Source organism: Carettochelys insculpta, chromosome 6 (genome assembly GCF_033958435.1).
Source record: "Carettochelys insculpta isolate YL-2023 chromosome 6, ASM3395843v1, whole genome shotgun sequence".
Taxonomy (NCBI): domain Eukaryota; kingdom Metazoa; phylum Chordata; order Testudines; family Carettochelyidae; genus Carettochelys; species Carettochelys insculpta.
In genome coordinates, this window is record NC_134142.1 from 60,920,498 (window position 1) to 60,934,727 (window position 14,230).

The following is a 14,230-nucleotide window of genomic DNA, read 5'->3' on the forward strand; positions in this document are numbered from 1 at the left end:
TCATATAATACGGCATTTCTCTCAGCTGCCCGCAGTCTCTGCGCCACCAATTGGTCCCACCACACTGCAAGAAGATCCGGAATATCCTGATGAGTCCACACAGGGACTCTCCTGCGAGCCTGAGAACTAGCAGGCAGATCACTACCCAGAGTGCTCATGATTGCAGGAGATGGCTACCAATGCCAATTGCTACTGATGCGGTGCAATACGCAAACAATTTTTTTCATTGTAGGCGCCCTTTCTATTTGCAGGCCTGGGTGCTGCTGTATTCAAATTCTAATTCAATCAAAAAATTTGCTGGCTTCATATGACCTTCCTCCTCTGCACCTGGATGAAGAGCAGCAGAGAAGGAAGCAGCCATACATGGAGGGTCACCACATAGCATTGTGGGATACATACGGGACACTTCTGGAGGCTAATAAATTAAAAGACATGGCACTTGCACACTAGCCTTTATTCAAAAGTTTAAATTCAAAATTGATGCTATACCCACCTGGTAATATCAACATTTTGTTATCGGTATTAGGGCTCACTAAAACGCGCTAATGGTATTTACAGTGAAGACAGTGACATTTTAATATCAAGCGAACTCCTTTAAATTCAATTTTATCTTGCAGTGTAGATGCAGCCTTAGTCATGATTTTTAAGCATTTTATTCCTCCTTTGCTTCCTGTGCTGTCTCCCCATGGCGACTTGCACACATTATTTGTGTGCCTCTTCCAAGTGCTCAGCCATGAGCTTCTATATTGTCCTTTTCCTCCACTGTATCTGTGAAAGTCTCACTTCAGGCGGGGTGACCCACCACCTAACACTCCTACGTCCAAGGACAGTTCCTGTAAGACATTCAATCAAGTTCAAATATTACATACACTGTTATTAGCAACGTTTTTATCTTTAGTAGGAGCAATGCACATAAGGTCAGAATAAAGGGACGTCTGTTTCACTTTAACAATATATTTCCTCACTAAGGGCACTCTTGCTGGTGGGTAAGGGAGGTAGGCAGGCACTGTTCTGCAGTACTCTTCAGACCATCTGGAGGGGCGAGTGGTGTTACATGAGCATGAAGTCTGTCCATGATTTGAAAGGCACAAGATTGGAGGATAAAACCGAGTGCTGCATATCTGGGAAAAAATAAATAATGTCGAGGCACTCCACCCCTGTGTGGGACATGCCCCTTGACAGGGTCCAGCTCGGCTGCCAGCCCCGGGTGGGAGAGGTGCCACATGAAACCCTTTAACCCAAGCCACGATTTGATTTGAAAGCCACAGGAGCATTTGCCTGCTCTAGCCTTGATTTCACAGGGATTTTACATATGCTCAACTTTACGTCAGTTTGCAAACTTTAAGGGAACATGCACAGTGCTGCTTTGCTCTCCCCCTCCACTCCTCCCGCCGCCCTGTGTGGTGGAACAGCTTGTGTTAATGACAGGATAGTGGCCAAGGGACGTGTCTGGCCACAGAGGGGTCCCCTCATGAGTGGCAGGTGTGCTGGGAGCAACCCAGCCCTCCCTGGGACTCACTCACAAACCTACAGCTCACAGCACTGCCTGTGGGCATGGGTGCTGCCTCATGCCTGTGGACTACACACCTGTCAGTCAGTCTCGGGTCAGGCCATCGCCCTCCTGGCTAGACTGCTTCCAGATGTGGCAGGTGCTGGGAGGGCCCCTCTTCGTCCAGCCCCCCGGGAGCCTGGCAGCAGAATGCTGCCCGTACCCTGAGGCTGCTGGCTGGGTCTGACTGGCAGACACTCCCGCTGCAAGCGATCCCACAAGCTGGGACTGCAGCGTGAGGTCCTACCCAAACAACTCTCAGAGAACGCCCCGTCTGCGCCTGCCTCCCACACCATAGGGAGCGTGATGCATGGGGTACTCACCAGAGGATCCCTCACCGAGCTCAGACGATGCCCAGGCGGTGGCATGGCTGTCGAGGACCAGGTCCAGCACCAGGACGAGGCTGCTTGCCTTGGAGCCCAGCTCCTGCGGGGCTTGGGCCTCTGCTGCTTACTCCTCCTCCTCCACGGCTCCTGCTCCACTGGGGGGGACCGTAAGCCCCATGTTGAGGCTCACATCGGGGGTGAGGTATCCCATATCTCCCAGGATCCTGTTTAGATCCCTTTAGTAGGGACAGGAGAGTGCTTCCACCCCCAACTGGCCTGCACTGTCCCAGGACAGGACATACCGTTGCCAGAGCTCTTTAACTTTGGCCCTGACTGTCTCAAGGTTGTGGCAGGGTGGGCCCATTCAGCCAGGGCTGTGGCTATGTGGCCAACAATTTTGACATTGCAGCACGTGGCACAGGGGGTCTTGGAGGGTCTCACCCTCGGCCTAGAGATCTAGGAGGCCTCAATCTCTAGTCCAGACCAGGACGGAGCTCACCTCTTGGAGCCCTGGGGATGGTCTTGGGAGCCCTGAGGCTGCTCCCATGAGGTCCCAGGGGGTCTTGTGGGGTGGGGTGTCTCTGCCATCATGTCTATCTGCTAGGGTGCAGCTGTGAGGGTGTTGCACTGAGTAGCATGTGGCTATGCTGCTCACGCACTCAGCTTCCTGCCATGGAGTTCCCCAGGGTTCCTGTGGCTTTAAGAAGGACCAGAAGCAGGAACCATAGAGAGCTGATTATTGTGGACAGGGTGTCCCCCATCGCACCTGCACAGCACCCCAGAGGCCTTTTCTGTCAACAGTAGGCTCCTCGGAATGTCCAGATCCACATTGTGTCAACAGATCTCTCTCAACAGCAGCTTTCTTCCTCATGGCGAGCAGAGTGCGGTTCTCAACAAAAGTGCTCCATTCTGTTGGCTTACTTTGCAATCTGAATGCTCCTTGGGTTTTGTCAACAATACCTTGCAGTTTAGATATAGTCTTAGAGATGGCAGAATGGGCTTGGTAATGTGGACATAGTGTTTAGAAAAATCAGCCTAATACAGCCAGGTTTGACCAACACTCATCATGTAGATCAGGTCTCAAAGAACTGCACAAGTGGAAGAAATACAAGCAACCCAGTATCTTAAACTTTTCCTGAAGGCAAAAGGGAATGATCTGGATTACCGTACCAAGCTTCACTTTCTTTCTTCTTTCATCAAGTTTTTGAGTCCTTTCAGCCGCCTGCTTCTTAGCTTTCCTGACTTTGTCATATGCAGCCTGTTAAAGCAGCAACAGAATTTGAACCATGAACTAATATAAAATAAAAAAGAAAAATGCGAGACCATGAACAGAGTAGAGCAGTGTTCCATTATTTCAGCAGCAGCAGGGCAGGGAGCCGCAGATAGCCCCTCACTCACCCCACTACTCGAGTGGCGACACCCCTCTGGTGGGTGTGGCTCAACTCACCCCCACCAGCAAACACCTCCACACCAGCCTTCCTTCTGCAGAGTGCACACGGCCACCCAGTGTAGGCTCCCCAGTCAGCATCATGGGCGCTGGTTTGGGGCTGAGATAGGTGAAGCCTGGGGATGGGAGGCAGATTTGAGGGCTGAAGCTGGTAAAGCCTGGAGATGTAGGTATGGGGGCTGAGGGGGGTAAAGCCTGGGAATGGGGTTCCACAAAATTCTTTTGTGTTTAAAAGTGTTCCGTGACCAAATAAAATTGGGAAACACTGGAGTTGAGATTAGTTATAAAGACATTCTAAAACTAGAGGTAGAGTTTTCTGGTCTTCTGGTGGTGTTCCTAAAAACACAAGATATTACAAACTATTTCGAAATTATGATGATAATACATATGGGCTATGTCTACACCAGCCAAAAGCTTCAAAATGACCACGCAAATGGCCATTTCGAAGTTTACTAATGAAGTGCTGAAATACATATTCAGCACCTCATTGGAATGCGGGCGGCCATGGCACTTCAAAACTGACGCGGCTCGCTGCCACGCAGCTCGTCCAGACGGGGCTCCTTTTCGAAAGGAACCTGGCTATTTTAACGTCCCCTTATTCCTATAAAGCAGATAGGAATGAGGAGACTGCGAAGTAGGCGGGGTCCTTTTGAAAAGGAGCCACGTCTGGACGAGCCGCACGGCGGCGAGCCGTGTCAATTTCAAAGTGCCGCGGCTGCCCGCATTCTAATGAGGCGCTGAACATGTATTGCAGCGCTTCATTAGTAAACTTCAAAATGGCCATTTGCACGGACATTTCGAAGTTTTTGGCTTGTGTAGACATGGCCATGGTGTGTCTACACTAGGAACTAACTTCAAAGTTAGGCGCTACTTCAAAGTAGCCATCAGGGAGTCTACACACATTTTCCCTTACTTCAAAGTTAACTTGGAGAGCCCAACTTCAAACTCCTTACTCCATTCCCGGCAATGGAGCAGTGTCTTAATTCGAAGCTTAACCTCGAAGTAGAGTGTGCATAGACACTCAACTTTGAAGTTGCTTACTTCAGAGTTGTACTTTGAAGTAAGCAACTTCAAAGTTATTTTTGTAGTGGAGACACAGCCTAAGAGCCTAGCATGAAGTTCAGGAATTACTGCAAAACGTTTAAGACAAAGTTGACCCATCTTCAATAGTAGGAAGAGAGGACATTGATGATACTGATACTAGTGGTGAGAAAGGTCATTTTCTGAATGGTGCAAATAATGATCTTTCTCACAAACAGATTATGTTTGCCTTAGAACAAAGGTGAAGTTTTAAAAAAATATTTTTTCAAGTAAACTCTTTACATGCAGAATGTAGAAGACTGTCAGATCAGTTAAAGCCAGAATTCCACACTAATTGTAATTTAATAATAATAAACAATAATAATTTAGCATTTACATAGCACTTTACACCAGTTGAGGATCTGGCTCTAAACTGGCACAGTTTTACTGAGGTCAAGGGAGCTCTGATGCTTTACACTAATTGACTAGCTAGCCCATTGATCTTCACAACACTGCTGTGTGGTAGGCAAGGTGCTGATCCTGCACATGATTAACATGACACACTAAGTCTAGTGGGACCATTCACATACCTACCTAAATTTATGCTCAATGTTGTCTTTATTTTAAATACCACAGGTTGAACCTCTCTAGCCTGCAACCCTTAGGACCTGACCAGTGCTGGACGAGATAATTTGCCGGACTACAGGAGGTCAATATCGTCTAGTAGCATTACCGACACTTCCAAGGCTTACTGGACTCTTGGAAGACATTTAGGGGTAAATTACAGCTAACCAGCAGCACAGAACACTAGGAGCTAGGACTGGTGGCTGTAAACAAACTTTATGGGCCATGGGAAACTTGGCCACATGCATAATACATGGTCATCTGGCTAACTAAAACCATTCTAGATTACCAATGTTGCCAGATGAGAGACAGATGCTACCCGCAGAAGAAAGGCTGGTGGCGTTTTATTTCATGACTCTAGGGTTTTTAACCACTGGAATCTCCCTTCCCTCCCAACACACACACTAAAAATGAAAGGTAAGAATATCATCCTCCAAGGGAGAATAAATTAAAATTTTGGCCAGTCTTAACAGATCTATTTATTATTTTAAAATCCAATTTAGTGGAATTTTGATAAGCCTGTTCTGGTTATTTTAAACTAGACAGTTACTGCATTGTGGTAAACTTTTTGTTTTGATTCTCTCACTTTATATTTCTGGACTATTTACAGGCCTGCATGTGGTAGCCTGTAAAGTTATTTTAGAAGAAGAACTGACATCAGTTGCATGAACTGGGGTTCCTGTTTATCTTCCCTCCCTCCCTCATTTCAGGCATGCCATCTTATGGCACAGACTCTGGACTAGACATCTCACATGTATTGAAACTTTTACTTTGTATTTTACAAATATTACTCAGAATAATAGCGACATGATCTTACTTTGTCCAACATTACTGTCTTTATAAACTGAACAAGATAATTACTGTTTTCTAAACATAACATTAGTCATACAAAATCGGGGGGGCTACACACTTTTTTTTTTTTTTTTTTTTTTTTAAACAGGCCTAGTCTGACTTCAGATGGTAATGCTCAAGAGGGATTGAAGAACTTGGTTTCCCTCCAACCAGCCTAACTTTTTATTTTTTGTAAACTTGGGTGATGTCCCAATTCAATACACTGGTAAACAATCTCAGCCAAGGTCTCTACTCAGCCACTCCCACAATGTCTCAGACCAAGAATGTCTGTATAGGTTCTTAGACAGTGCCTATCGTCATCTGATTTCACAAAGCTTAGATACACACATTAGAACATGTAAATCTTTTACAGAAAAAATTATAAACCATATTGAGTCCATGGGAGTGGAGAACGGGAAAGAAAGCAAGACAATTTTCACTATAATAAGCATAGTTCCTTCTCCACTTCTACATAAGCATGTTGACAGATACAGGTAATATACACTGCCTCCATGTTCAATGGATGGATATCCTTACCCTTGCTGCTGCATCTGTTAGAACCGCTAAGGCTTGAGATAGCTGGTGAAAGAGTTCCTCTGGGGATTAGAAAGGAAAGACGGGTAAGACATGGAAAAATCAAGTAAGCAGCTCACAGAGCCTCTGGCTTCATATCAGAGGAAGGAATTCCCTTCTAGAAGATACCTATGGAAGTCTAGAGAGAAGAAAAAACATTTCTACCGTATTTGTAAGTCAGCCTATACTCTGCAGTTCTGGAAGTCACTCACAAAACTGGGCTCTATTATTTAAACTTTCATTTAAATAGATGACCCCCTCCTCACATTTCTGGTCCTTCAGTTTCTGAAGAAAATCTTGAAAATGTGAATCAAACGTTATCAATGTGGTAATGCATTCCTGAGCCTGCAGACAGCCTCAAAAAAACCACAGTCCAGATTAAGTAGGAACTCTTCCTTTCATTTCACAGAATCATAGGGCTGGAAGGGACCTCAGGAGGTCATCTAGTCCAGCCCCCTGCTTCAAGCAGGATCAACCCCTACTAAGTCATCCCGGCCAGGACCTTGTCCAGCTGGGACTTAAAAACCTCAAGGGATGGAGAACCCACCACTTCTCTAGGCAACGCATTCCAATGCTTCACCGCCCGCCTGGTGAAGTAGTTTTTCCTAATATCTAACCTACACCTTTCCTTCTTCAACTTCTGACCATTACTCCTTGTTCTGCCACCTGACACTATCAATTGGTTATTAATTCTGAAGCTTTCAGGTGGCAACTTAAATGTCAATATTATTAACTGTTTCACTGCTGATCATTTTACTGAAAAAATTCAGCTCATGGCCCCAACTGGGAGGCATGGACAATAAAGTGTCATAAGGACCAGCTTCCCCCTGAAAATTGCTACCGGGCATTTATATGTAATCAGTAAATAAATCTATGGTATATCAAACTGAAAAAAACGTGGCGGATACCATAAACTGAAGTTAATATCAAAATAAACATCAGTGGCTCCCACACATTGATGGTATTATTTGTGTTAATATTTAATTCATCAAAATGCACATTTAACAATTGCAGAATTAAAGGACCTTGTCCATAATTTAGATCCAGTTGACTGCACAGTGTATGGAGAACGGTCTACAATAAATATATTATTTTCTCACAATGGGCACTACCAACATGATTAAGTAATGATATACATGTTTTATATTGAATCCTGGAGAGTTTTAGAACTACAGATAACAAGAATGACCTGTCAGCTAGTGGGATAAAACGGCCAAAGGTGCAGGATTCAGAGTTACCATCAAGGCAGAAATAGGAGTTGAGCACCCAGCTGTCTTTTATGCCCAGGTAAATCAGCCCCATAATCCAAAACCTGTGTGTTTAGTCTTATAACTCAGTTACCTGACACTAATGAATGTGTCTCAGAGCTTGTTTACACAGTAGAGTAACGTGTGCTTACAGAGTGGTAATTTCTAAAGTGCACTGCCATGCTGCATATTAATTAGTCCACACCCTCTGCAGGTGCATACTAAAGGTGTGTTTGACTACCACTCACACACATTAGGGAACCTTTAGTGCACACCAGTATGGTCTACAGGGACCAATGCTGATGCACTTTAGAAATCACAACCCCATCATTATACACTAGATCACTGTGTAGACAAGACCTCAGGCAGCAAGATATGTGCACATACACTGCATAACACAGGCACTTCCACAATTACTTGCAAAAAGAGAGCTGTGCAAGAGAAGAAAAACAGCCACTCCCAGCTGTCCATGCAGCTGGAACTAACAGATATAACCTGTTTGTTTCCACATGGACTGATCTTACCTGCTCTGGGATTGTCTGGGTTCTTATCTGGATGGCAAGTCAGGGCCTTCTGCCTGTATGCTTTCTTAACCTGTAAGAGCCAAACCAGAGATTCACGAATGAACGTAACGGTCTACACACAACGCGAGACATTCAAGACAAAAGCATCACACAAGAGACGTACAATCTAGTATAAGGGTAGGTGCCAGCACACTCTGGCAGGACAGCCACAAGCAATACAGAAAGACTAGGACTCTCATAGCATTACTGGCAGCCAGCTAGATAAATTAAACTATCCTCACGTAATAGCAGCAGGCTGTTTAAAGCTCAACTCCCAACTTTTCTACACTATTTTCCCATATAATCTCATTGCACAGCAACAAAATACATTCCATCCCACGATGGCAAGCAGGTCAGCAACTACAGCTAATTCAAGCTTTTTTAAAGACAGAGCTTTCACTCCTAGATATAGTACAGGGCAATAATAAAGCTTTAAAGTCACAAATAAGACTTTGTACAACATGCTGTACAACGCATATTGGCAAGGAGAGGAAACTTTGACCAAAGACTGTCATTTTAGTAACTGCCTCACATATTATTGAGAGTTGTAGGGTTCCCCCACACCTATGAATATGCTGCTACAGAGATCATGTACACACAGTATTTCTTACACTTCAAAGAGATGTCAACAGAAGTCTTACATGCCACTGAGCAGGAATTTAACAATTCAAGTTTCTCTCTCATAGGAAATCTCCGTATGCAAATATAAAATAAAGAAAGAAGAGTGGCCTCCACCCAACTGCCAAGAATTGGTTTATAAATTGGCTGGAGGGAACCTGTGGTATTCAGACACCACCTTGTGGACATATAGAAGGTAACAGTCAAGACAACCCAGCAGCTACACCAAGTGCCTCTGTAAATAAGACACTTTTAAAAACAAAAAAGTTTAAGGTACACATCATCTACAAAACAGACAACTGTCAGAGGAAATCTCCAGTAAGATGACATCAATTAGGGACACCCAAGAAACTGACCTAAGGATAAATAATTCCTCCCCTCACTGCTGGTTTATGGTGATGCCTGGCTGGCGCCTCGGTAGAGAGCCCAGTTCTCTGGGATGCTTCAAATACTTCACATCAGCATTTCCCAAACCGTGTTCCATGGAATGTGAACAGGTGTTGTGTGAAAAAATTTCCATGCTATTGATATTTTTCCCTTCTAAAATATTAAATAAGAAATTGGGTGTATCAAAAATACTAAGGTATTTAAATAGTATTTAGATTGTAGGTATATTAATATTTATAAAATTTAATAGTACAGTTGTTATCATCTGTGCCAAAACAGATGCAAAAATCACTCTTCTCATTCAATAAAAACTGTCAGATGTTACTTTTTTTTTTATTTTCCAGAAGTTTTCACAAAAAAATTTAGAAAAACAAAATTTAAAAATATTTTTCCTTACCTAATTTGTTTTGCCTTTCTTTTTCATTAAAATATTTTTGTACAAAATAACACCACTAACCATCCTTCTTTCAACTGTTGTAGCAGTGCTTTGGATTTGGGTTTGTACTTAATTATAGGGTTGCTAACTGTCCTCCTATCAGGACATTAGTAGTTTATTCAGAGGATTCTCTCTCGTTATTTTTTTGTTCTTCGTAACAGAAAAGACATCTAAAAAAATTAACTCAAACCAACTTTCAAGTATTACATGTGGCAATTTTTCAGTATGAAACCCTCCCCTGTCCCTGGATCAGCACATACGTGTTCCGTCAATATATTCCAACTCCAAAAGTGTTTCGTGGCCACTGCTGTCAGGTGGATCATGTCACCAGCAGATATGCTACATTTCTGTGCTGTACCTTCAATACTATCAATTTTCAGAATGGTAACACTAACTGATAAGTCAAATGGTTTGTTCATGCCAAATTAGGAAATTTAAGCGCTGATGCATACAGGTTGTTTCTCATGCCTGCATGAAAGCACAGGAAATTCCAATAGTGCTACCCGCATGGATCAAACGGCATGCTCAGGGTCTCAGGAAACAGCTTCCATCAAAAGAACTAGAGGCCCGGTTCCAGCTCCGCTTTCAGCGGAAGTTGGGCTAGAAGAAAGTTCTAGACAGAAACCTGTTGTAACACACGTCCAAAGCGTATGGGCCGGGCCCTGCACTGGCTGATGGGAGGAGCTCCATTGGAGGACTGGGCTGGGGCGGTGCAGGGGGGCTCCTTTGGTGGGGATGGGACAGGCCTCATGCTTGCTAGAGGTGGGGCTGACAGTGTGGGGGTCTCTGCTGTGGGGGTCAGGGCTGGTCCCCACACTGGCTGGGAGAGGGGCTAGCATGATGTTGGGGGGCTCTGTTAGGGGACTGTGCTGGGCCCTGTGCAGGCCAGGGGAGGGGCTGACATGGTGCGGGGGGGCCCTCCATTGAGAGGCAGGGCCAGGCCGGGCCCTGTGCTGGCCAGGGGTACAGTGCATGGAGGGAACCTGACAGAACTTTGTCTAGAGGAGACAGACAGCAAAAATAAGATGTGATGGTTGTTTGCCAGATACTAACATCTGCCCTTCACACAAAGCCTTAGGATCTTTCTCTCCACTGAAGTGAACTGAAAATTACAGCAAATTTGAGGGGGAGGGAAATCACAAATTTATTATTTGAATTGTCTGCTATTGTCATCACCCACTGGCTAAGTAGCAGTGCAGCAGAAAAGGACCTGGAGATTACAGGGGATGAGTGGCTGCATAAGAGTCAACAGTGTGCCCTTGCAGCCAAGAAGGCTAATGACATATTGGGGTGCATTAGGAGAAGCATTTCCAGCAGATCTAGAGACGTTATTATTCCCCTCTCTTTGGCTCTGGTGAGGCCTCATCTGGAGTATTGCATCCAGTTCTGAGCCTCCCAGTATAGAAAGGATGTGGACGCATTGGAGAGGACTCAGTGGAGGGCACTGAAAATGATTAGGGGTCTGAAGCACATGACCTACAAGAAGAGGCTGAGAGATTTGGGCTTAGTTTGCAGAAGAGAAGACTGAGGGGTGATTTGATAGCAGCCTTCAACTTCCTGAAAGGGGAAGAGGATGGAGACTGTTCTCAGTGGTGACAGATGACAGAACAAGGAGCAATCAGCTGAAGTGACAGAGGGAGACATGTAAGTTAGATATTAGGAAAAACTATTTCATCAGGAGGGTGGTGAAGCACTGGAATGTGTTACCTAGAAAGGTGATGGAATCTCCATCCCTCGAGGTTTTCAAGTCCTGGCTTGACAAAGTTCTGGTTGAGATGATTTAGTTGGGGTTGATCCTGCTTGAAGCAGGAGGCTGGCCTCGATGACCTCCTGAGGTCCCTTCCAGCCCTATGATTCTATGAACACAATCCTCATAAACTACCTACTGACTTTATAAGAAAATCATAATACAATAGGACCTCAACAGTAAGTTAAAGAAATTTAATGCAAAGCTATTTAAGCATTGATAATCTATTTCCATACAATAAAGTTAGGAATTCATGACTCTACTGAGCTCTGGAGAGGTTGGATGCAACTTCACTGAAGACGACAGAGCTATGACTGCTTATCTTTGTGTTAATTTTGCTCCTTTCAAATTAAACAGCATACTTTGCCGACTAATATAGCACTTTAAAGACTAACAAAATAATTTATTAGGTTGTGAGCTTTCATGGGGCAGACCCACTTCTTCAGATTTCCATATCTGAAGAAGTGGGTCTGCCCCATGAAAGCTCACAACCTAATAAATTATTTTGTTAGTCTTTAAAGTGCTATATTAGTCGGCAAAGTATGCTGTTTAATTTGAAAGGAGCAAAATTAACACAAAGATAAGCAGTCATAGCTCTGTCGTCTTCAGTGAAGTTGCATCCAACCTCTCCAGAGCATATGGAAATCTGAAGAAGTGGGTCTGCCCCATGAAAGCTCATCACCTAATATATTATTTTGTTAGTCTTTAAAGTGCTGCATGACTGCTTCTTTGTCTTGTGATGACACTAACATGTCAACCTCTCTGTGACTATTTACCCACTAATGTTACTGTAACTGAAAATTAGAAGGAAAATATTGTCTCAATCGGTAGCTCTTTGTATTTTAATCATTTTCACTCTTTGATAAATGGTCAGTTTCCTCCCTTTAAGAGGGACAAAAAAGGCAGAGAGGAGGAGAAAAATGGTACTGCAAAGCCACAAGATTGTTGAGACAGTCATTTCTGAAACAGACTAGATTTCAAGTTGATATATTTATTTAAAGGGTTTTAAATGGACACTAATGGGTGACTCGCAGCTCCACTTGAATCCAATGGGAATTTTCCAATTAACTTCAATAGGCCAAGAACAGACCCCACATGTCCAAGACAACACAAAATACTGTATGGTGACCAAAGCACAGAAGGTAATCAGTGAACAAACAAATATTTGTTGTCCAATCATAAGTAAGAATCAAAATGCAACACTGTAACAAAACACTTGCCATACTAAGTATTGAAAAGCCCAAGGAAAATGAGCAAAATTATACACAGAAATCACAATTCACTAATCTCTCCATAAACAATTTCTAAAAATGTAATTTTAAAGCCAAGGCTTCTCAGTGGGGGTGGGGTGATGGAGACAGAGCACCCCACCACCACGGAGAAGAGAGGCGAAGTGGGCCAGGAGGGAGGCATGGTAGGGTGAAGCAGGCTGCCGGGGCACTCCAGCTCCTGCCATCTATGTGGTGAGTATGAGGGGGGGCCGAATGCTATTGCCACTGCACCAGGTCTCCATAAATTCCCATGCCACATTGTTTGTGGAGGGGGAGAAAAAGTGGAGCAGGGGCAGAGCTTAGGGAAGGGGTGGACCAGGGGAGAGTGGTGGGAACTGTGATAAGGGCACCAGGCACTGCAGAGCAGCGAGAAGGGGAGACAGCCCTGCTTATGACACACCCCAATGGCAACTTTCTGTCTCAAGAGCCCATCTTTAAACATCCCCCCCAGTTCCATGTTGTGTCTCTTAAATAGCAACAGAAGCAGCAAGAAATTTGCTCCACATCCATATTATTTAGTGCTTTACGGTGCCCCAAGGCTTAGCTTCCCCCATTCAAGACTGGAGAAACATCTTTGCTAGAATGTTTATGACGACAATGAACAAGACTTGCTGCAGAGATAACAACTCTTCTACCCTGGCCCTGCACACTAGAGGCAGCCATACATCTAAGTCCCCACTAAGCCGCACAGCCGCCCATTAAGCCCACACGGGCTCAGGGCTGCCGCCGAGAGAGAGATCTCTTCCCAGCACGGAGCTGCCGTATCGGCCACAGGGCTGCCTCTCCCCGCTGATCCCAGCATGGAGCCGCTCAGGTAAACTTAAGTCCTAGCCTCCTACCCCAGTTTCTACCCCCCGCAACCGTAAGCGCTCTCCTGCACCCCCAGTCCCGCCCCAAAACCCACACCCTCAGCCAGAGCCTGTACCTCCTCCTGAACCCCAACCCCCAGGCCTGAGCACATCCCCAAGCCTGGAGCCCCTCCTACACGCAGCATCCTGCACTCCTGCATCCCAGCCTTGAGCCCCTTCCCGCCACGTGAATTCTGTTCTGTGCACCAATAAGATACGGGTGCGCCTCGCGCGCGCCGTGAGGGAGACGCCCCCTCCAGTCCTCCGCTCCCTCCTGACCTCCTTCTCCGACGCCTTCTCCTCGATCCCCAGCAAGGCGTACAGGTCCAACTGCAACAGCTCCTTATCGACCGCCATGTCTGTTGCACACCCGCACTCCGGAATCTTCAACCTCCCGGCAGCCCCTGCCCCGAAGAGCTTGACCAGTTTCCCAATCCATTGACTGCTGGGAAATGTAGTCTCTACGTCCTCACTCTCACCCTGTGTTCTTAAAGTCCGGGGGGGGGAACACTACAACTACCACAATGCCTCGCGCGGCCGTGAGCCCGCCAGAAAGGTCTCTCTCCGGCCTACCGGCAAAATCGCCGCTCCCTGCGGGCTCTGCGCAGTAGGCATGCGCATTGTCTTGGGAAAAGATCTTGCATTAGACCGTTGAGCCGTGCAGAAGGGGCGTGGAGGTGGGCGTAAGGACTACAACTCCCATCGTGCCCTGCGATGCCCTTTCGTTGTGATAGGCTATCTCG

General features: G+C 45.4%; 1 protein-coding gene across 2 annotated transcripts in view; it reads right to left on the reverse strand.

The window, feature by feature from the left end:
* The window catches only part of DNAJC17 (DnaJ heat shock protein family (Hsp40) member C17), a 36,330-nt gene extending 22,435 nt beyond the window's left edge, over positions 1-13,895 (reverse strand). For both annotated transcript variants that reach the window (XM_074996994.1, XM_074996993.1), the window contains exons 1-4: positions 13,767-13,895; positions 8,142-8,211; positions 6,335-6,393; positions 3,046-3,133 (exon numbers count right to left, since the gene is read on the reverse strand). In XM_074996994.1, the coding sequence (XP_074853095.1) occupies positions 3,046-3,133; positions 6,335-6,393; positions 8,142-8,211; positions 13,767-13,844 (295 nt within the window). In that variant the 5' untranslated portion in view covers positions 13,845-13,895. The remainder of the gene's footprint in view (positions 1-3,045; positions 3,134-6,334; positions 6,394-8,141; positions 8,212-13,766) is intronic.
* Between the last annotated feature and the right edge of the window lie 335 nt (positions 13,896-14,230).